The sequence below is a fragment of the Manihot esculenta genome, chromosome 6 (genome assembly GCF_001659605.2).
Source record: "Manihot esculenta cultivar AM560-2 chromosome 6, M.esculenta_v8, whole genome shotgun sequence".
NCBI classification, from domain to species: Eukaryota; Viridiplantae; Streptophyta; class Magnoliopsida; order Malpighiales; family Euphorbiaceae; genus Manihot; species Manihot esculenta.
The window spans coordinates 22,850,307-22,872,526 of NC_035166.2; the positions used below are offsets into that span (position 1 = coordinate 22,850,307).

A 22,220-nucleotide genomic window follows, 5' to 3' on the forward strand; every position below is an offset into this window, starting at 1 on the left:
AATTGAGCAAATCATTGAAAAAGATGAGATAAATTAAAGGAATGCTTCTTTGCACTATCAAAACCACAAACTATTGCATGAGCAATGAAGGAGGAAAAAATGAAAATCGCATCTACACTTATCAAGTTACGAAATAATGACTCTTTTAAAAAAAAACAAAAGAAAATTTAAAATTATTCACGAAATAAAATGTATGAGTCATTTCATAATCAAAGTAAATTGTCTATTTACTAGAGTGCAACAAACAATAAAAATAAGAGTTACATCAATTCGAATGCATGCAAAAGTCGATCAAAATAGATACACCAGTAAAGACCTACAGCAACACAATTAATAAAAACGAAAAAAACTCACACATAAATTTAGCTCAATAAATCAAGAAAAAATTCATTCTAATAATCACAGTTCTATAAAGAAAATAAAATAAAAATTTATTTATTTACATAACCTATCTATATGTAGTGAGAATAACTTATTATTTTTTGGATGAGAAGAGACAACCAGACTAGAAATAGTATTATTTAAATATGTTGCAATAAGCTTTTGTGCATGATAGTTGGTCTAATTTCTTCAGTGAATGATACCATATCTTTCCAATAATAATAATAATAATAATAATAATAATAATAATAATAATAATAATAATAATAATAAATAATTGTTTGCTTATAATTATTATCAAATGAATTAATATTAATTAAAATAAATATTTTTTTCATATTTGTAATAGACTTACCAATCATATTACTCCGCCGTTACTTATTATGTTGAACTTAATAATTTTTATTTTTAAATATATATTAAATTAAAATATATTTAAAAAATTAAAAATAACATACAGTTTAAGAAGTGTATACGTATGGATGGAATAAAGCTTCTTTTAATGTGAAATATTAAATACACTTCGCCCTTTATCTAGACATATTCATTCTTTTTTTTTTTTGAGAAAACATATGTATTTAGACATATTCATTGATTACTTGGCTGATTTAACGGCTTCTCTCCTAAAAATATCTCAACCAGCAATGATACAGAGGGATAATGGCCAAACTCAGAAGCTCAAGTCTACCAATCAAAATACTTACACTTCCTAACTGTAATCTTCAAATTACCAAAAAACCCTTTCCTGCCAATTTGTCGCATAATGGTTGGATGTATCAGGCGGTCTCAATAATATTGCACACACTAGATATAAACTGCCAAAACCCTAACTCTCTTTTTGCCACGCTTGCACTATTGTTCTCCCTCTAACTTCACGACATAAAGGAGAGGGAGATCAGAAGCATTAGGGTTTAAGCATTTCTCCAAATAGAGAGTAAATTCTAAATTGTTAGGGTTACGGTCAGGGTTGTGGTTTAAACAAGGAGGGAGAAAATGGTCGCTGACAAGGGGAAGAAGATGAAGGTAGCAGAGAGAGGGGAGGAGGAGGAGGAGGACAATAACCAAATCGATGAAGCGCTCGTCCTCTCAATCGAGAAGCTCCAGGAGGTTCAGGACGATCTCGAAAAGGTATATTGTATGTGTATCCGTGGATTTATTTGTACAAGTATTTAGGTTTGGTGGTTTTATGCTCCTTGTTGCTCTTTCGGTTTCGTGTGAGCGAAAGCAGAATTCAGACGAAATTTGAACCAGGGGCTTTTGGGCGGATGTTTATTTGCATTGGGACTAGAAGTCCTATCGGTGTTTTGTCAAGTGTTGGAATAATTCAACTGTTGGTTATTGTTGCGGGTTTATGAAATTAGACCTTGCCTTTTGGTTAATTTTATTCTAATCATTTTGGGATGGTTTTGTCTGTTCGCTTTTTAAGCTGAACTCCACTTGGAACTCAAACGCCTGGATATGCTTACTCGTGATAGTCAAATGAATCTACTTTAGTAGCTATTCATTAGATACTCTTGGACCTTATTCCAGTAGTTTTACGCCTAAGGGGTGGGCTATTGTTTATTAGTATCATTTTGCATCCCTTGATTTTTAATACAAGTTAATAGTGTTCTCAGTGTATATTTTTTCTCATATACTTATGGGTTTTTCCTATCCAATTCTTTTCTTTGCTTTTCATTTCATTTCACTCATTTTAAGCTTTTTATCACATCCACTGTGTAGCTTTCTATCACTGACAGCAATAGATGTAGTTGTGTTCTTGAAGACTTGGTTGTGTGTGTGTGAAGAATATAATTGCTCACAAATTCTAGATGTGTTGTTTCCTTATGTTTCCAGATCAATGAAGAGGCAAGTGATAAGGTCTTGGAAGTAGAGCAGAAGTATAACGAGATACGCAAGCCAGTCTATGATAATCGGAATGAGATCATAAAAAACATTCCTGACTTTTGGTTAACTGCTGTTAGTGATACATCTTCAGCTGTTTATTTAACACAACATGTAATCTGGTGTCTATCGTCAACTAAATGACTCCACGTTTCAAATTGACTTGTTTTTTTTTTCTTTTTGTATGCAGTTTTTAAGTCATCCTGTTCTTCATACAGTTCTAAATGAAGAGGATCAAAAGGTTTGGGTTTCATTCCTACATGAACTTAATATGGTCTCGTGCAGTATTTTATATTTTGAACTTAAATTTTCTTATGTGAACTTCTAGATACATTTCTCTCCCTTCCTGCCTGCATTTTTGTTTGTCTTTTTTTTTTTTTTTTTTTTTGTGGGGGGGGGGGGGGGTGGGGTGTGTGGTTTAAGAAATTAAAAATTGATTTAACTTTTAGTTATTATTCATTTAATTCCTTTACGTTGGCTGCTTAACCGTGCGGTAGTTTTGTTTCACTTTTGCCTCTTTTTGACAGATATTCAAATATATAAGCTCCTTGGAGGTGGAGGACTTTAAAGATGTTAAATCTGGTTACTCCATAACATTTGTGAGTTTGTTCTCTATCTCATGTTTTCCTAGTCTTGTGAAGAACTGATTTTACTTTCCTTCTGTTACAATAACACTTGTGCATTGTAAATAAAATTGTGGCTTTCAAAAAATAATGAATGAGTATCTTGTGATTTTGAGTCTTTTCTTTTCCTCACTTTACTGCAGAACTTTCAACCCAATCCATATTTTGAGGAAACAAAGCTTACGAAGACATTCACATTCCTTGATGAAGGAACAACAGAAATTACTGCTACACCGATTAAGTGGAAACAGGGAATGGTAAGTGTTTTATTGCTTCATACTGTTGTTGGAACCTCTGAATTGTTTTTGTATGGGTTTTCTAATTGCTTCCATTTCTAAAATGTGAAGGGAATGCCTAATGGAGTGACACATGAGAAGAAAGGGAACAAAAGACCTTTTATTGATGAAGGGTTAGCTCTTTTTACTACTTACTGTCCTTTCCCCGAATTCTTAAGAAAAGTTCTAAAGATTGAGTAGATTTCATTATAGTTCGGTGGTCATTGTGCATTTGGCTGTTTTTTTTCTGAGGATATTTTTTCCCGCAGTTGGGTCTCATGAGCTGGGAAATTCAATTTGACAATATTAGTAGCCAGAGGACCTTATAGCAATTTCATAGAATTGAAAGTAATATGTGAAATCGTAGGAAGTTGTATCTCTCTGTGTTTGTGTAAGCAGTAAACATATATGCATGTATATTCCGCTGGTTCTTATTCTACTTGCCAATTGGAGTGCAAGCCTTACTCGTAAATGGTTCTAAACTTAAAGCCATTTAATCCCCCATGCCCCTTTGTGTGTGTGTATTATGCTTGTGCTACCTTAATTTAATAACAATATTTTTTTTCAGTATTTACTAACCATTAGCCTATCTCCCCCTCCCAATGTCAAGTGGAATGGAACACTAAGGAAGATGCACGAAACTTCATCCATCTTCAGTTGATTAAAGAACATTCTTTATGCATATGTTACATGGTTTTATGGTGAATTCATTCAATGTCTATTACTTTTTGGCCTGTATATGATTTAGAGGATTGAGTAGGCATACTTACATCTTAGTCGTCCTTTTCCTTTTGGTGTTCTCTTTCTTCCTTTTTTCCCCTTCCATTTCTTTTGCTGGGAGAGTGCGGGCCATTCGATGGTCCAACTCCTTGAAATTGAGGTATAATTTCCAGAGGCTATTTTTTGTAATGATTTAGAAATTATTATGGCATACACTCGTAATTACTGACTATCTTATTGCTATTTTCTCTTCTATATGTTATGCTTAAGCTATTTATTTGCTGGCATTCCTCCTGTTCACCTTGTGATATTTCAGTATTACCTAACATAAAATTGCATAGTGGTTAATTTGAGTTTGACTTGCACATATGCTTCTGCCTTTGTCCCCACCTGCAAATTTGCCTCCTTCATTGCAGCTTCTTTGGCTGGTTTAGTAGTAGTGCCCAGAAAGAGTCATTGGAGAATTATCAGGATGAGGTACGTTGTATCTTTGTATAAATGCTGTATCACATCTTTGTCATTATAAGGTTGCCTTTTTTGTCCGTCGTCATCATCATTATTGAAGCTATTCATAACTTCAAAAAAAATATGCAGATTGCAGAAGTCATAAAAGAAGATTTATGGCCCAATCCACTCGCTTATTTCAACACTGTAATTTTTTTATCATTCTTTGCTTCTCCCTACTTTTCATTCAAGTTAAATAACTTGAAACATTGTTCATTTCTCTTCTTCCACTATGTAGGATCCTGATGATGAGGAGTTTGAAGGGGATGAAGCTGACGAGGAGGTAAATGCTTTTCGTTAATCACAATCTGCACCTACCATTATATTTGCATAGTATTTTATTCCATCTTTAGTTCTAGGCTCCTTTCATACTGATATTCAGTGAAAAGAAAGTTGATAGCTTCTTGTTGATTCTCATGTTCATTTGATTGTTGGCTACATGGTACAACTGGTTCATGAATTTGAGGTTTGAGTAGTAATGCAAAATTGAAGAGAAGTGTTTGGTATGTGGAAAAAGGATGAGTAGAGAATGTTTAATTTTATCCATAAGAAATCGTGAAATATAATAAATTTGAGGATTTATCATTGATGTGTATGCCTTTCCTTAAATAGCACATTAGGTAATCTAGGCTAGTTGTTTCTGCTTTCCAGTGGTATAACTCACCCGAATGCCTAGTAATCACACTCAAAGTGTTTCTTTTGCTTGTAAATTATTTAGGGTGTGCCATCTGACGTTGACTCCAAAGCTATTAATCCATGCTCCACTCACTAATGCCTTTCAAACAAGGCAGTCTAGTTTGAGCTGTCATCAATGCTTATTGTGGTTATGGAAAACTTTGTATGACCTCATTTACTGGGACAAGGATGGTGAATTATCCAATATTGCAGTTGTGTCATTATATTGAGCTTGAGGATACGTTGATTGGTAAAGTGTCGTTATTAATATGTAAGCTGGTTTTGAGTGAACCTGTTTTGCATGACACTGCAAAAATGGTTGATTTTATTGTATCGTATGGTTTGTATCTTTATGCTGTTGGTGCAAGACACTAGTCTGAGGAGCAGATCCTGTTAGTCAAAGGTTTCATGAATCATAAGTTGTGCAAAATAATGTAAAAGAATTGGATAATTTGGCTTGTGTAATCATAATTTATAAGTCGTAGCTGAAAGCTAAGAAAAAAATGTAGCAAGACTGATTTCTCATTTTGGGAATTTGGCCTCATGTCAGGATAAGGATGGTGACGATTCTGAAGAGGACGATGAGCAAGATGACGAAGAAGATGATGATGCAGATAATTGAATGCTCTTTTTATGTCTGATGTCAGATTTCACCATTTGGGTAACAGCTCATGTGAAGTGGTTTTTGAGGGATTTACGAGTATCAACAGCTGCTAAGGATAGTTACCAATCTCAATCTTAATCTTTGATTATGGCTCCCTCTACTGTGTAGTTATCTGACCGGCACCATGTTCAGTCGGTGGTTTTCTGGCTCTCTTTTTTTCCCCTCCTAGTGAAAGGCCTTTCATTCATTTCTTGTGCGGTTCCCTTCCTGAACTTCAGATTTCTAGATGATTTTGGTATCATGGACTTGTTATATTTGACATGTCATTTAGATCCTTGATCAAAGAAGAAGTAGACATATACCATATTATGGTGTAAAATTGTTTGGATAATTATGCATATACTTGCAAACAAGTGACCTGTGCTGCTATCAATATCATCATTTTAAGCGCATCAGATTCTTGAGCAGTGGACTGGACTTCTTTAATAAGCGCATCTTGTGGTTGAAGCCATTTTTGCTCTTCAATTACTCGATAGGGGTAAAAGCTTCAAGTGATTCCTTGCAAATGTAACCATGCCTTTTCTGAAACTTACATCACCATAATATTTATCAATAATCGTCTCCCATTCCACCATCATCATTCCTAGTGTGACTGACGGGAGCTCGAAGATCCTTAATTTACTTTCTAGCATAACTTCCAAATTATTTATTTTATAATTGTTTAAGAAAAAAACTACATATGGAGTGAGTAGGCCTGTGCAGATTTCGGTTTAAACCGAAAAACTGAACCGAACCGATTAATTTCGGTTTTTCGGTTCGGTTAATCGGAATGATCGGTTTGGTTCAGTTAGTATATTTGAAATTATTCGGTTTTCGGTTCGGTTCGGTTTAAACGTGTTAAATAACCGATCAAACCGAATAACCGATTTCGATTCTAATCCCAAGTCCAAGCCCTCCCCCTCCCCCTCCCCCTCCCCCTCCCCCTCTGCCTCCCCCTCCCCCTCTGATACCCAACAAATTTCGGTGGGTATCAGGATCAGTAGCATTAGACTAAAGAGAAAAAGAAACACAAAACCCACCTAATCAAACCAGTGAATTCCACGAATAGCTCATATTCACAGCCAAAGAACTCCTCCACCTTCTCTTTCAACCTCTCTATCCTCGAAAAGAAAAAAGTAAAAGTATAAGAGAGAGAGAGAGAGAGCGAGCGCGAGCGCTCGAGCGAGGGAGGGAGGGAGGGAGGGAGGGAGAGAGAGAGAGAGAGAGAGAGAGTTCTGCCTTAAAAGAAAAAGAGAGAGAGAGAGTTCTGCCTTAAAAGAAAAATACATATATATATATATGGAATAAAACTTAATCGTAGATTTCGGTTTGAATCGAACCGAACCGAACCGAACCGATTTTTATCGGTTCGGTTCGGTTCGGTTATATCATCATAATCGGTTTTTTCGGTTTTTAAAATTTTAACATTTCGGTTTTCGGTTTTTTCGGTTCGGTTCGATTCGAAACCGAACCGACCGATTGCACAGGCCTAGGAGTGAGTGATTTTTCAAACATAAGCGATCAGCATTAAGAATGCTTTCTCAAAATTTATTTTCTATATATTACTAGTAGTTATCATAAATTAGATATTTTGTATTAATATTTAATTATTTTTTTTTATTTTTTTTTAATTCCTTTTTTCGTATTATGTAAGTAATAAATTACGCCGCTTCCGTTTATTTCTCTTTATTAGTTTTTTTAACTTGTTATATTTTGGTCGATTTCTACAGTAATAAATAAAAAAAAATTTTCCTCGAGAAAAAACTTCGATCTCATTTGAATATTATTAATTTTGTACGTTTTCAATTATATTTTTAAATTTAAAACAGTTATCCTTTGATTTTAATATAAATTTTTTTCGAAGATAAAGATGGTACATTAGATGGATGATAATAAATAAGGCTTATGGTCTACACATAAGTTCCATTGAAATCAATCTCTTAGGTTCAATTAAAACATCTAAAAAGTACAAACAATGGTCTAGAGTCTGAAACTTAAAAGCCTAAATCTATTGATCTGGTAGAGATATTGGTGGCAGGCCTCCTTCCTCTAAAAATGCATCGGGTGCCTGAGCAAACAAAGAACGGTAGAGGTAGATCTCCAACTACAATAGCGAAAAGCTATAAAGACTCGCTGAAGCCCAAAGGAGATCCAACCAAGACCGACTCGCGATATGTTGCTGCTTGACTAGAAGGAATGCTCTTGCTTTAGTCGAAATGCATGCACCCACCAGATCTAGCAAAAATGAAACTCCATCTATAGAAGCCAGATTTAGCTGGGAAAAAAAAAATCAGTAAAGGCCAAGAGAGACTCTGCTTATTATTTATCTAAGTTGATTTGCGCTAGGCAAAGGGGAAGTGATTTCTGTCATCAAAATCATGGGAGTTATAAGAGAAGAGACATGTTTCAGTTGACAAAAGCTCATGGATCGGTAGCTTGGAACATACAAGACTAGAAAAGACTCAAAAAACTTTCTCTTTCCCATATAAGCCTACTGAAATACGCACCATAGAAAATCGAAGATCTGAAAAATAGATCTAATAAAGAAAACCTATCTCAACAATAAGTTTAAGATCTACCAGAAAGAAAAAAAGAACCCACTTATAATGGAAAGAGGAAACCCCCAAAACGAAGTGAGAGAAGAGAGTCTCCTTTGTTCAGAGGAGCAGGGAAACCGACGGCAAGACTTGGCTAACTGGAGAAAAAGAAAACAGATTAATTTATTTTAATAAGGTATAGTTAACTTAGTACTATTGTCATTATAAAATTTGAAAATGTATATAGTTTTTATTAATAGTTAAAGGACAAAACAGTAGAACTTGAAATTTTTAAGTAAAAAGGATTAATTATATACTATTAGACTTGATTTTTAGAGAGAATTTTCCTTTTTTTTTTGGCTGTTTTTTTTCTGAGAGTTCTTAACTTGTCTTCTGCCTTGTGAGGAGGTGCTCTCTTCTCCTTCAGGGGAGGATCCTCCCTTTACCTAAAAGAGAGTTCTCTTCCTCCCCATCTCTAAGCCAAGTGTAACCAGGATTTTTTTTTTTTTTTTTTTTTGTGTTTTTTTAATAATTCAGTTTAAATTGATGTAAATAATTTTTAAATTTATTTTTTATTTAGCGTTAATTCAAGTTATTTAATAGTATATAAATAGGTTAATATAGACTTCATAATTTATTTCGGACTATTATAATTAGTTTAAAAATTATTATGAATTAGAAAAATTGTATGAAATTAGTGAGGAAGAGATACTCGTGCTAGACAAGATAGAGCCGCTCAAGACGCTAGCTAACTATAATATTCAAAAGTTGGATTCTAACTTAACAAATATATTTAATTTAATACAATTGATTTGCTATAAGAATGTTGCAATTTTGGTGAAGAAGATTATGGGTTTATATTAGCAAGCTTGTAAACTAATAAATAATTTAAGTTATCTATTTTATATCAAGTAAAAATTGAATCCAAAAATTTAGATCGGGAATGTTATATTTTTGTTCTTACATGGTGAGTTTTTGCTGGAGGAAACATGTGATAGACATGGTACTTACTGTTTAATGTTGCCATGAGAACCGAAGCCCAAGATTTTCTTTTAGTCTATTAAGCTTTAAGGCAAAAAACATGTGGATTTCTATCCTCCAACTATGGTTAATTGAAAACAAAATGAACAAGCTTTATCCTTTTTATTCTACCATGAGGTGCAAAATGGAAATTTATCTGGTTATAAAATGACTAACAGATTTCCAGTTATTACAAGCATGTTCTTTGCAGATGATACTCTTCTTTTTGGAAGAGGAACTATAAATGATGCCCTGATTTTTAAAAGTATGATTCAAAAGTTTGCAGCGGCTTCTGGATCGCGTATCAACTTTCATAAGTCACATATTTAGTTTAGTAAAAACATTCCTCTGAATGTGAAAATGAGTATATTGGAGATTTTAAATATGAAAGAAATGATGCATGCAGAGAAATATTCTGGTCTTCCTTCTTTTTGGTGTAGGTCTAAATCTAAAGTTTTACATTTCATCAAAGAAAAAATGGAAGCTAAAACCCAAAGTTGGAAGGGCAAGATGGAATGCTCAGTCTAAATACCATGCTTCTTAGTTTTGGAAAAGTATTTTAATGGGAAGGGATTTACTTAAGAAGGGGATTAGATATAATATTGGAGATGGGTTCAATACACTTAGCTGGGAAGATTCATGGAGATGGGTTCAGTACCTGAATCTCTTATGCTCAATTTGTAATCAAGAGGTGAAAACTTTAGAGCATGCTGTGTTTAGTTGTGATCATACCAGAGCTACTTGGCTTGCTAGTCCATGTTCTTATAAACTTACTATGGTTGGTTTTTCATCTTTTACTGATTGGTGGAATTTCTTAGCTGCAAAAATGCAAGAGAAGGTATTCCAGGTTGAAGATGTTCATATTATAGCTTACACATGCTGGCACATTTGGAAAGAAAGATGCAAGGTAATTTTTGAAGTTCAAATTTCTAATGCTATCAGTTCAGTTCATAGGATTTTGAACCCATGTAATGAAATAAAATGGATGGCATCTTTTCAATATATGACAACATCAATCAGATCAGTTGGTTGCAGGAACTAATAGTGAAATGCGTTGGACGACTCCTCCTCAAGGGTGGTTTAAAATCAATTCTGAAGTTGCTTGAAAAACAAATCAATCCTCTGATACAGTGGCTGCTCTCATTCCGAATTCAAGAGAACAAATTATTAATGGAATTATTCAAACAAAATTTAGCTGTTGCTTATGGAAGATTCATTTCCTTTCTTCAACCCACATTCTGTTTCAGAAAGGTTTTAATATAAGCTGGTAGTTCAAGTTGTTAAATCTATCATACACTAAATTAATAATCATAATATAATTAATAATAATAATGTCTTATTTAGTTTATTTAATTTATAGAAAATGCAACAAATTCAGTCTAGCTAGCAACCATCGTCACACCCACTTGTTGCAAAGAGACAAATAAAGGAAAATTCTTAGATGCTTCATGTGGTTGAGTGATACTATTAATTTATTAAGTTTATAATGGGTTAGTACCACAGAAATATTTGATAATTTGCCGAATGCTTTTTCTTGAATTCAACTTTATTTTTTTTAATATCTCCATGTTAATCTGATACATTGTATTGAAATAAATATAAAATTTAAAAATATTAATAAAACAAAAATAATAAACAACATAAGGGCAGAGATCTGTAGACATCTTACTGGAATTTGTCATCTAGTTTTGTTAAAAGATGCCCACTACCGATCCTCGTCCTTGTGATCTGCTTTTAGTATTTGCTCCAGAGCAACCAAGCACACAGTCACTTGAAATGGACAACTTAAGCATTCCTACTGTTGATCTGTCACATTTCTTTAGAGATGGTGACGAAGATGGCAAGAATAAGGCCATAGAAACAATCTCCCAAGCTTGTTCTGAGTATGGATTCTTCCAAATTGAGAACCATGGAGTTCCCGTCGATTTGATGAACCAAGCTCTCAAGCTCTCCAAGGAATTTTTTGATTTTCCAGATGAGGTGAAACGCCTGTCAAGTCCTGGCCCAGATGCACCACTCCCTGCAGGTTATAGTAGGCAGCCAGACCACTCACCAGACAAAAACGAGTACGTTTTGGTCTTTCCACCAGGGTCTAGCTTCAATGTCTACCCCACAAACCCTCCTGGATTCAGGTTAGAGAACTGTTAATTTTTGTTTATTTGCCTATTAATTGAGATTGAGGTTGATAATTATTGAGATCTTGCTAGGGAGGTGGTGGAAGAGATCTTCTCTTACTTGATTAAGACAAGCTTCATCATAGAGAGCATTTTAAATGAGTGTCTGGGTCTCCCTCCAAACTTCCTTAAAGAATTCAACCATGATAGGAGCTGGGATTTCATGGTAGCTTTGCGTTATTTTCCGGCGACCGAAAATGAGAACAACGGAATAACAGAACATGAAGATGGAAACTGGTTCACTTTTGTGTTCCAGGATGAAGCTGGAGGATTAGAAGTTCGGAAGAACGGAAAATGGATTCCTGTAACTCCTGCAAAGCATAATATAGTGGTCAACGTTGGTGATGTTATCCAGGTAATCAATTATCAATGCCAATTGTTTTTGCTTCTGTCTCTTTTTCCAATTTTCATATATTTTCATGGCCGGCTTTGAAAAATATGGAGAAGGTGCTGAGCAACAAGAAGTTCAAAAGTGCAACCCACAGGGTGGTGAGACCCGAAGGAAAAAGCAGATACTCGTATGCATTCTTCTACAACTTGCAAGGAGACAAATGGGTTGAGCCATTGCCTCAGTTTGCAGGAGAGATTGGAGAGGCACCCAAGTACAGAGGTTTCTTTTTCAAGGAGTATCAGGAGCTGAGATTGAGAAACAAGACCCATCCTCCTTCTAGACCTGAGGATGTCATCCACATTACCCATTATGCAATCAATAATTAGCCAAACAAGAAATGTTTTGGTCCCTCCAGAAGGGGCAAACTTTATCAAAAAAGGGCTGGAGTTGTTAGTTTGATGAGAAAATGTTAGAGTGAGTTTTTACTTTTGATGCAAAAGGCTGTTTTAAGTTTGATACATAGCACGCCAAATATATAATTTTATTGACATGAAATTAATAGAATCAAAATCACCCAAAACAAAGATTCCCAATTCTGCTGCTCCAATCCGGTGAATCACAGAATCCAGCACCCAAGAAATGAAGGGCAAATGGAGACCACATATGACGAAAACGAAGAACCCATGAATCAAAACAGTATTAAAAAGTACAGAATGTTCAAGGCAGCGGATAAAGTATTGCTCGGACCAGTGTTAGAAAACAGTGAATACCCAGATGAGCAAAAGAGTACTGAGGGGTGCAGACGGATCTGGGGAGGGGCCCCTGGCCAAGGTGCTATGGCCCCTCAAAATTTTTAAATTTTATAGGGTTATCTAGGTAATTTTATATATAATAGAAAAATTACTATTAAATTTCTCTATATTTAAAAAATTTATTAATTAATTTATATTCTAAAATCACTCAATTAAAATATTTTGTATTTTATAAAATTAATTTTTTAAAATCTTTTTATCAAATAAATATTCAACCGCATTTAATACTATTTAATTTTAATTATTTATTTTATTTTATACCTTCCATTTTTTATTTTTTTCAATTTAATAAATTTATTTTTCATTTTTAAAATTTTAATATCAATATATAATTTTTTTAAAAAAATTATTTATTCATCATATAATTTAATTTTATACAATATTTTTATTATTAAAAAATAATTATCTCACCTAATTAGCTTCTAATTTATTTATATAATCAAAATTATTTATTAAACTATTTAAATTATATACTATTTTTATTATTAAAAAGTAATTATCTCACATAATTAGCTTTTAATTTATTTATATAATTGAAATTATTTATTAAACTATCTAAATTTAGAGAAATTAATTTTAAATTTTTATAAATAAAAAGGTTTTGTAAATAATGATTTATTAATTAATGAGTTTCATAAATTTAAAATAATTTAAAAAATAATTTAATTTTAAAAATATAAATTTAATGGCTAATAGATTAGATAATTTAAATTTAAAAATATTTAAATATAAATCAAATATTATTTTTATAAATAATAAGTTAAATTATTTAAATTTAAAAAAATAAAATAAAATTTTAATAAATAAATATATTTTATAATAAATATTATATTAAATAATTATGTTACTTTAATTGTATTATTTTTTATAAATTTACATATAGTAATATATATAGAAAGAATTTTTTTATAATAAATATTATTAAAAATCAATTTCATAATAGAATAAAAAATATACTATTATTGGTTATTTTTTACTTATATTAAAAGATATATTTGTTACCATTAAATGTGTCATAAATATATTTTAATTAATAAAAAAATAAATAATTATGATTTAATTATAATATTTTATTAATTTTTTATAAATTTTTAATATATATTTATTTTTTATTTTTTATTTTATGGATAATATTATCCGTCGCTCTAGTTCAAAAAAAAAAAAATTATCCGTCGCTGTTGCAGAATCCTCATAGGCGAATAAATTATATCTTGCAGCAAGATGGCCATTAATAATTATAAAAAATGTAATTATTGAAAAATCATACTCAAAGAGTGCTTCAGAACTGACCCAGCCCATTGTGGCTTGTTTATGACAGTACTCTCGCAGGCCCACCAAAAGCAAAAGCCTGCTCATCACGCAGCCAAGATGTGAAATGCGATCTACAGCTGGTAGATCATTTCAAAAACCAAAAACTGTTTGACATCTAAACCCTGATGTTTGAAAAAGTGGGCTGGCACAACTTGTAATGGGTTTCTTGATGAAAGTAGCCATCCCTGGGATACCATACAAGTCCATCTCTTCAGGCTACAACTTCAGGAAGAGCCCACCAGAAATTATGCAAAAGCAGACCCACATCGGCGTAACCAAATACATGCCCAATTGGGCAGCAGGCGCAGGGCACTTGCACCTCCCTGCACCCAAAGGCGGAAATAGAAAATCTTGACCATTTATTTCTACATCTTCCTCCAAGAACTTTTGAGGTCTAAATTTTACTAGGACTTGCCACACTGCAGGGTCACGTCCTATGGCCCTAAGATTCACATGAATATTTGTTCCCTTTGGAACTCATAGTCACCAATCTTGACATTGGAACTTGATTTGTGATGTAGCAGCAATGGGGCCAGAGGGTGCCGATTTCAGGCAAGAGAGTTAGAGATATCGGAGTCAGCCATTACACGGTTGAGCCCAGTTAATTTGTCGAGCTCTTCTTGAGCCCTGAATTGCACCTTTAATTGGATTCTTGACCAATTGAGCCATGGCGTATTCCACAACTAGACTACTTGTCTCCATGCCTGCGGCTTTCACGTTCCAGAGTAGTTCTTTAATGCTTTCCTCGCTAAGGCCATAAATTTCTTGGAAACCAACAAGTGAATCTAAAAGATATGGGTTGGCATTAGCACCATTCTAGCTAGTTTTCAGCCCTGTGAGCTCCGGTTACAGCTCGAATGAGCCTTTCTCTACTTGCTAAATTCCTGGAAAACGTCTTATTCCGGAGCCAAAAAATCTTTAGCCAACAGAAGCGCTCAGCAAGGAACAAAGAACCTGCAAGCTTTATTTTATTACCTATTATCTCCTTAAATTCCTGTCCAAATTCGTTTGTCACACCATCTCTAGTCAAGAATGCTCTCTAATTAATGCTAACATTGTAACGCTGTTTGAAACTACAGGGTGCAAATACTTTCTGAGCAACAAAGTCTTGCTACTATTTTCGGATCAACCATAGCTCTCAAGCAGCCAAATTCTTCTCAACTTAACGTACTGAATGACTATGCAATTCCCTTCCTTAAAGGACTGAATGACAGATTCACTCATGTTAGATCTCAAATCATGCTTATAGATCCTTTGCCTTCCATAAATAAAGTTTTCTCACTAGTGTACAGCAAGAGAGACAATTGGATCTTGGTGAAAATGTGAAGGTATTTATTACTGCAAAGGCATCAAATCTTGAAGGAAACTCTCAAAGAACAATTAGTTTTAATCAGTCACAGAATAGAAATGCTTTCTATAGAAATCCTTCTAGCAATGCAAAGGTGTGCACCTACTGTGGAAAGCAGAGGCATACTGTAGATACATGCTACAAGAAACACGGATTCCCTCCTGGTTTTAAGTTTAGAAACTTATCTATCAATCATATTGCAATGCATGATGCTGCTAAAACATATGAGAGTGTACAATCGTATCAGATGTCTGAATTCTATCACAGTAAGGGAATTATACATCAAACAAAATGTGTAGAAACCCCTCAACATAATGCAATAGTGGAAAGAAAGCACCAACACATCCTTAATGTGGCAAGAGCTCTTTTGTTTCAATCCCATCTTCCTAAATCTTTTTGGTCCTATTCTGTTCTTCATTCAGCTTTCCTTATCAACAGAATTTCAACTCCCATCTTACAAGATAATTCACCTTTTGAGACTTTATTTTTGAAACCTCCAGATTATTTGCAACTGAAAGTCTTTGGCTCTCTGTGCTATGCATCTACTCTTGTATCAGGGAGGACCAAATTTGATCCAAGAGCCAAGAAATGTGTGTTTCTTGGTTATAAGGATGGCACTAAAGGTTTTGTTGTGATGGATTTGAAGACCAGACAGATATTCTTATCCAGAAATATTACTTTTCAAGAACATGTATTTCCATACTCAGACTTATGCAGCAATGAGGTTATTATCCACCATGAGCATTCTGATCTTGACTATTCTGATTCTCTTCAATTTCCTAGTTTTGTTGATATTCATGAGTCTCCTTTTGCCACTGAGTCTTCTTCTACTATTGAGTCTCGGTTAGTTCCTGAGCCTCATAGTGAGTCTTCAATTCCTCTCACAAGAGTCTCTCAAAGGATAAAGAAATCACCTACTTATTTACAAGATTATCATTGCAATTTAACATCTTCAAACTTCAATAGGTCCCAATCTCCTAGTGTCCTTTATCCTTTATCTTCTGTCATTTCATATGATTCTTTGTCACCATCACACTTGCACTTTACTCTAAGCATTTCTAGTAGTACTGAACCCAAAAATTATATAGAAGCTGTTAAATATGAGGAGTGGAGAAAAGCTATGGCTACTGAGATTTCTGCCTTGCAGCAAAATCAAACATGGTTGTTGGTAGATTTGCCTATAGATAAGAGTCCCATTGGCTGTAAATGGGTGTACAAAATTAAACAAAAGGCAGATGGCAGCATTGAAAGGTACAAGGCTAGATTAGTAGCTAAAGACTACACACAAACTAAGGGCATAGGCTATTTTGACACTTTTAGTCCAGTAGCTAAAATGACCATAGTAAGGATCTTATTGGCTTTGGCTTCTATTCATCAATGGCATTTACAGCAGTTAGATGTCAATAATGCCTTCTTACATGGAGATTTAAATGAAGAGGTTTATATGGTTCTTCCACCTGGTTTTAAAGCTGATAGTCCAAATAAAGTCTGCAAGTTACAAAAATCTTTATATGGACTTAAACAGGCTAGCAGGCAGTGGTTCTTCAAATTGTCTCAAGCCCTTACTACCTGTGGTTATTGCCAATCCAAAGCTGATTACTCTTTGTTTGTTAAAAGAAATTCAGAATCATTTACAGCCATTCTGGTCTATGTTGATGATTTAATTCTTGCTAGAAATGATTTAGTTGAAATTGACCCGATGAAAGCTTTTTTGGATTCTACTTTCAAGATTAAAGACTTGGGCACTCTTAAATTCTTCTTGGGATTAGAAGTTGCTAGGACTAAGGCTGGCATATCCCTCTGTCAAAGAAAATATGCACTAGAACTTCTTTCAGAAACTGGATTTCTTGCAAGCATACCTGCTAAGAGTCCCATGGATCCAGCTTTGAAATTATCCAAAGACAAAGGTGATCTATTGCCAGATGCTTCCTCTTATCGAAAACTTGTTGGCAAACTGATCTATCTAACTACCACTAGACCAGATTTATGCTATGCTACCCATCAGTTAAGTCAGTTCATTTCATCCCCAACCATTGATCATCAACAGGCTCTTCGAAGGGTATTGAGACATATTAAAGCTTCTCCTGGACAGGGATTATTCTTTCCTTCTACTTCTGCTCTCAAACTTACAGCTTTTAGTGATTCAGATTGGGGAGGATGTGAGGATATTAGAAGATCTATCACTAGTTATAATGTCTTTCTTGGAAAGTCCCTAATTAGCTGGAAATCTAAGAAACAAAGTGTTGTTTCTTCGTTCTTCTTCTGAGGCAGAGTATAGGGCACTTGCTGCTACCACCTGTGAACTTCAATGGATTCTTTATCTGTTACAAGATCTTCATGTCACTACTCTTTGCCAACCAGCAGTAATCTATTGTGACAATCAATCCGCTCTTCACATAGCAGCTAATCCAACATTCCATGAGTGTACAAAACATATAGAAATGGATTGTCATGTTGTTAGGGACAAAATTCAACAAGGTATTATCAAGCTTTTGCCTGTCCAATCTTCTGACCAGCTCGCCGATCTGTATACCAAACCGTTTAGTATAGTTTCCTTCCAAGGCTTGTTATCTAAGTTAGGAGTGATAGACATTCACTCTCCAGCTTGCGGAGAGTGTTACAGAGAAAAGAGAAATGGTAGTTAACTTGTAATACTCAAAATGTATTTATCTTATTGGTTAGAATAGCTCAGTTCTTTTCTTTTCCTTTTTCCCGCTCAGTAAGTGAGATGTTAACTCTTTGTATATAAAGCCTCTTCTAGCAAGAGAAAGCAATTAATTTTCTTTCCTCCATTTCGCGATTTCTTTTCTGTTAGCAAGAGATGAATTTAGTAATTAATTTGAAATTTATTAGTTTATATACGTAAAACAGTTTCTTTTGAAGCATAATAATTAATTCTAGTACACTGTACTTAAATAAAGTATTGTTAATTTTGCATGACCGAAATCTCATTAGTTATAATTTGTAATCATATTATATTCTCTCTGGAATCAAAAAGAAATTAAATATAATATAGATAATAGCATTGGATTGGAATTTTGGAGTAATTATTTAGGTGACATATAGGAAATAGTTGGATTAGAAGGGCAGCAAAGTGGCAGGCTTTTGACAGGCCGTTACAAAATTAGACTCCGACCATATAGAAATAGATGATAGCCCTGTACTTGTTAATTAATGACATCTTCTGCTTAGAACAATCACTTTAAACATTACATGTGCAAAATTTATGGCTACAAAAAGTTAAGATGCCACCAACAACGCATATATATATATATATATATATATATATATACAATCTGAGATAAAGGGAAAGTAAAATTAAGATTTATTTTATTTTAGTTATTGGGTGTCAAAAAGGAAGACAACATTTTGAAAAGAATTACAGCTGAATTGAAATGATAAAAAAGAAGAAGAACAAATCATTCTTTTTTATTGTAAAGAACTAATAAATGAGTTGTAAAAGTAGACCCTTTATCTTCAATCAAATATTAGAGTAATCAGTAAAGTACTCATAAAGCATAGAAGAATTTGTGATTCCCTATGAACACTATGATCTTCTTCTTCTTCTTTTTTTATAAACATATTAATTTCTTTTAGTTCAGTATAACTATATAATTTCGAGGATATATAAGTTTTCAAAATGAATTAAAAAAAAAAGGTAGAAATTAACTTTTGATATGAGGAGAGTGAAATTGGAGTGCATGTCCTGATCTAATACAGCAATGGATAGTCATTATCAAGCCTAGTTGGTGAGGGTTGATTGGGCTTGCATGGGATTTTTAGGATAAGATAATATACGCAAAATTTTGTCTGTGCATGTGAAAAAGGCTGAAAATAATGACTTCGAAAAATGCCAACTCCTCCACATAAATGTATACTTTTGGCTGTGAAAGCTATTTCTTCCAATTTCTTGGTTAACCTAATTTTAGTTGGCGATGTCCATTTTTTCTTTTTTCAAATATCTTCCGTTAATAACTTTTTTTAGAAGCCCCAAATAGTATATTTATTGGGATTAAATTGTAGAAAAAGAAACTAAAAAATAAAAGAATCAAAATTGATGATATGCTATGTAGAACGAGAATGAAGACAAAAGATTCTCGAGGACAGAAGTTGTAGTTTTCTTCTTTAGCTTGAGAAATCAGCATCAATGGCACCACTTGCATTTGTTTTCATCATCCTGCTATTATTAATACATCTGCGATTATATATATATGTGTGTGTGAATTATTGCATTTGCATGCATCTCAAAAGGATAGATAGATTTTCTGTCTGTCGTTTTCCATTATCCAATAGACAAATAACTCAACTCTTTTACCCACATCTCAATAGACAAATACTTTATCTTCTTCAATCTCACCACTTTCTCTATAATTTCAACTTTAAACCATCTAAAAGTTCCACCTAACTCCATTATTACTCTTATTTACTATATCAAGTCCATTTACTATCTCAGAACCCTGAGTCCTCGTGTAGCCACCTTATTAAACCATGTAACTTAGAACTATCAGTAAGTTTTTGTTTACCAAATTAAAATGATTCAATCGTGGTCTGTGTATGGTCCCATTAGGCTAATTAATCTCCAACTCTGCTGCTATAACTCAGGCAGTATGGACGTAGTAGAAATTTATAAACTAAGTAACATGGAAGGAAAAGCAGTATTAAGATAGTATTGATGATGTTGACATCAACAAAAAGATAATTGGGTACCTCAGGACCACAGAGAGAAGCAGGATGGAATTACAGAGGATGAGAAGTGAGAAGGCAGTAGAGCTATAGACGTAGCCATGACTGAAACGTAGGGTTGCATATGGGTACAAAATCATAGGAACCAGAAGTAATTTAAAAATGACGCAAAATACAACATCATCCCAACAAGTTGGAGAATGGAGGCTCTTTTTTCCTTAGCCCAAATTCCTATATCACGTGTTCCATTACACATTTGAGTTTGACTGTTGTTGTGAATGACAAACTACAAGGAATGAGGGGTGTGCTGTCCACGTGAAGTAGATACCATTTCACACTGGCCCAAGAATCTGCCTGTTGGGTGCATCACACATTCTTGCAAATTTCCCTTTTTTCCCCAAAAAAAAAAATAAATAAAATTTTATTTGGGTGGGAGATATTGTTAATCAGAAATGGGGTTTTTTATGTTAATATTTTCAATCACATATAAAATAATAATTTTTTTTAAAGAAAAAAGTTTAGAATTTCCATCCTGTTAATTAGTAAACACTATGAATTGGTTGCAAAAGGAGTGACGAAAGTGATGTGACCCAACTCCCTGTTCCTATTTTCAGTGCTAATTAATGGAAAGATTCCAACTGTCTATATATCTTTCTTCCTTCACCAACCTTTCTTTTGGAATATGGATTAATTGGACTAATTCTCTACCGTCTATACAATCTTCTCCTATTTGCACCTTATTTAATTGGATAAATCAATTCAGAAATTTTAAATTTTTACTATTTATTTGATTAATATTTTATCTCAATTTTTTTAAAAATTTTAAAAAATTACTTTGTTCACCTCAAGGAAGAGAAGCAACTCCCTAAATTTACTTTTCAAAAAAAAAAAATAAAGAATATTTGAGCTCATAACGAGGCTGGGATTAAATGGAAAGGAAAGAATCTCAATAATCAAAATTGAGTGCTGATGAGAAAGCACGTTAGCTAGACAGTTGTGCAATATCATGATCAAAATTAAATCAAATATCCCCTAATGAGGAACATATGCGTAGAATGTGTTGGTGAAATGGGAAGAATGGCAAATCAATTGGAAGAAGAAGAAGGAGAAGGAGATGAGAAATTAATAATAAAAAAAGAAAGAGAGGGTATAACTAAAAAAGGATTGGTAAACTGTCACGTTCAGTAATCGCAGCATATATAAGTGGCAATGCAAGTGGTCTCAAAAAAAGGAAGCAATGTGTAATATATCTCGTCCACATTTGATCGGCAGCAGGTCCACATCTTCTGTCATGTAGGACTCTCCAACGCAGAAACTATGAGTTGGTCCTCGCGAAAAAATGGCCACATCTCACTAGGGTTTCCTTTTTTTAAAAAAAAAAAAAAAAACAGAGAAAATTGCAGCTGCCTCAAGGGTTTATCCAAGTAGCAGAACCGCAGAGGTTCTTTTATTATTTAATTATTTATTTCCATGGGCTGGGCTTGGAATTAATTTTATATTTATTTATTGATTGATTTTTAATTCTATTCTAGGAATGGCTGAGACGAGGGCCAGAATATCTGGTTGAAGGCTACAATCATCAAGTGAGAGCTCCGCTTGGTGTGCTTCCATGGGGCGGCCTTTGTATGCTTTTTTAAATTTGGTGCACGTGCGAAAACAAGTTATTTTTTCAATAAAAAACAAAAGATGAAAAAGATAAAAGTTGGTGATAATAAAGTGAAAATGACTTGATATCTAGAGCTTCATTATAATCTGTCCTTAATAATTAATAAACGTGTTCCTGCCTTTTCAGTTGCTTATCTACCTCCAAATTAATGTTTTTACCGTTATGATAATTTTCATTCAATTTGTAAACGCATAAAAAATATAAAATAATTTAGAGTTAATTATAATTTAATTTTTAAATTTTAACATTCGATCTTTATATTTTTTAAATTGAATACTTAAATATCTAATAATCAATTTTACCAATTAAAAATCGTTCCATTCATTTTTATCGTTGAAAATATGAAAATATTTTTATTATTTTTTTAAATAGATATACACTTAAATTTTAACATAATCAATATATTAATTTTTATATTTTTAAATTATATATTTAAATTCATCTATAATCAATTTATCTATAAACTCCAATTCTTTTATTTAAAAGCATAAAAATTAATGTCTTAATTATTTCTTTTTAATTTAAATTAAAAATATTAAGGAGTTATGATTTCATTCATTTTCTCTATATCTATTATAATTTAAATATTTTGATTTTTCATTTTTGTTTGAAAGAACACTTACGTTAACATTA

At 33.3% G+C, this 22,220-nt stretch overlaps 2 protein-coding genes across 2 annotated transcripts; both read left to right on the forward strand.

Annotated features, from left to right (window-relative positions):
* Window positions 1-1,230: 1,230 nt before the first annotated feature.
* On the forward strand, window positions 1,231-6,121 carry LOC110617537 (NAP1-related protein 2). Its single transcript, XM_021760395.2, has 10 exons — window positions 1,231-1,509; window positions 2,218-2,340; window positions 2,456-2,506; window positions 2,793-2,864; window positions 3,032-3,145; window positions 3,236-3,297; window positions 4,300-4,360; window positions 4,478-4,534; window positions 4,626-4,670; window positions 5,613-6,121. The coding sequence occupies exons 1-10, from the start codon at window positions 1,375-1,377 to the stop codon at window positions 5,682-5,684; spliced, it is 792 nt and encodes a 263-aa protein (XP_021616087.1). The 5' UTR covers window positions 1,231-1,374; the 3' UTR covers window positions 5,685-6,121.
* Window positions 6,122-10,935: 4,814 nt separating this feature from the next.
* On the forward strand, window positions 10,936-12,285 carry LOC110617081 (flavonol synthase/flavanone 3-hydroxylase). Its single transcript, XM_021759684.2, has 3 exons — window positions 10,936-11,394; window positions 11,470-11,791; window positions 11,884-12,285. Exons 1-3 carry the CDS (start codon window positions 10,961-10,963, stop codon window positions 12,151-12,153), a joined length of 1,026 nt encoding a protein of 341 aa, XP_021615376.1. The 5' UTR covers window positions 10,936-10,960; the 3' UTR covers window positions 12,154-12,285.
* Window positions 12,286-22,220: the final 9,935 nt, after the last annotated feature.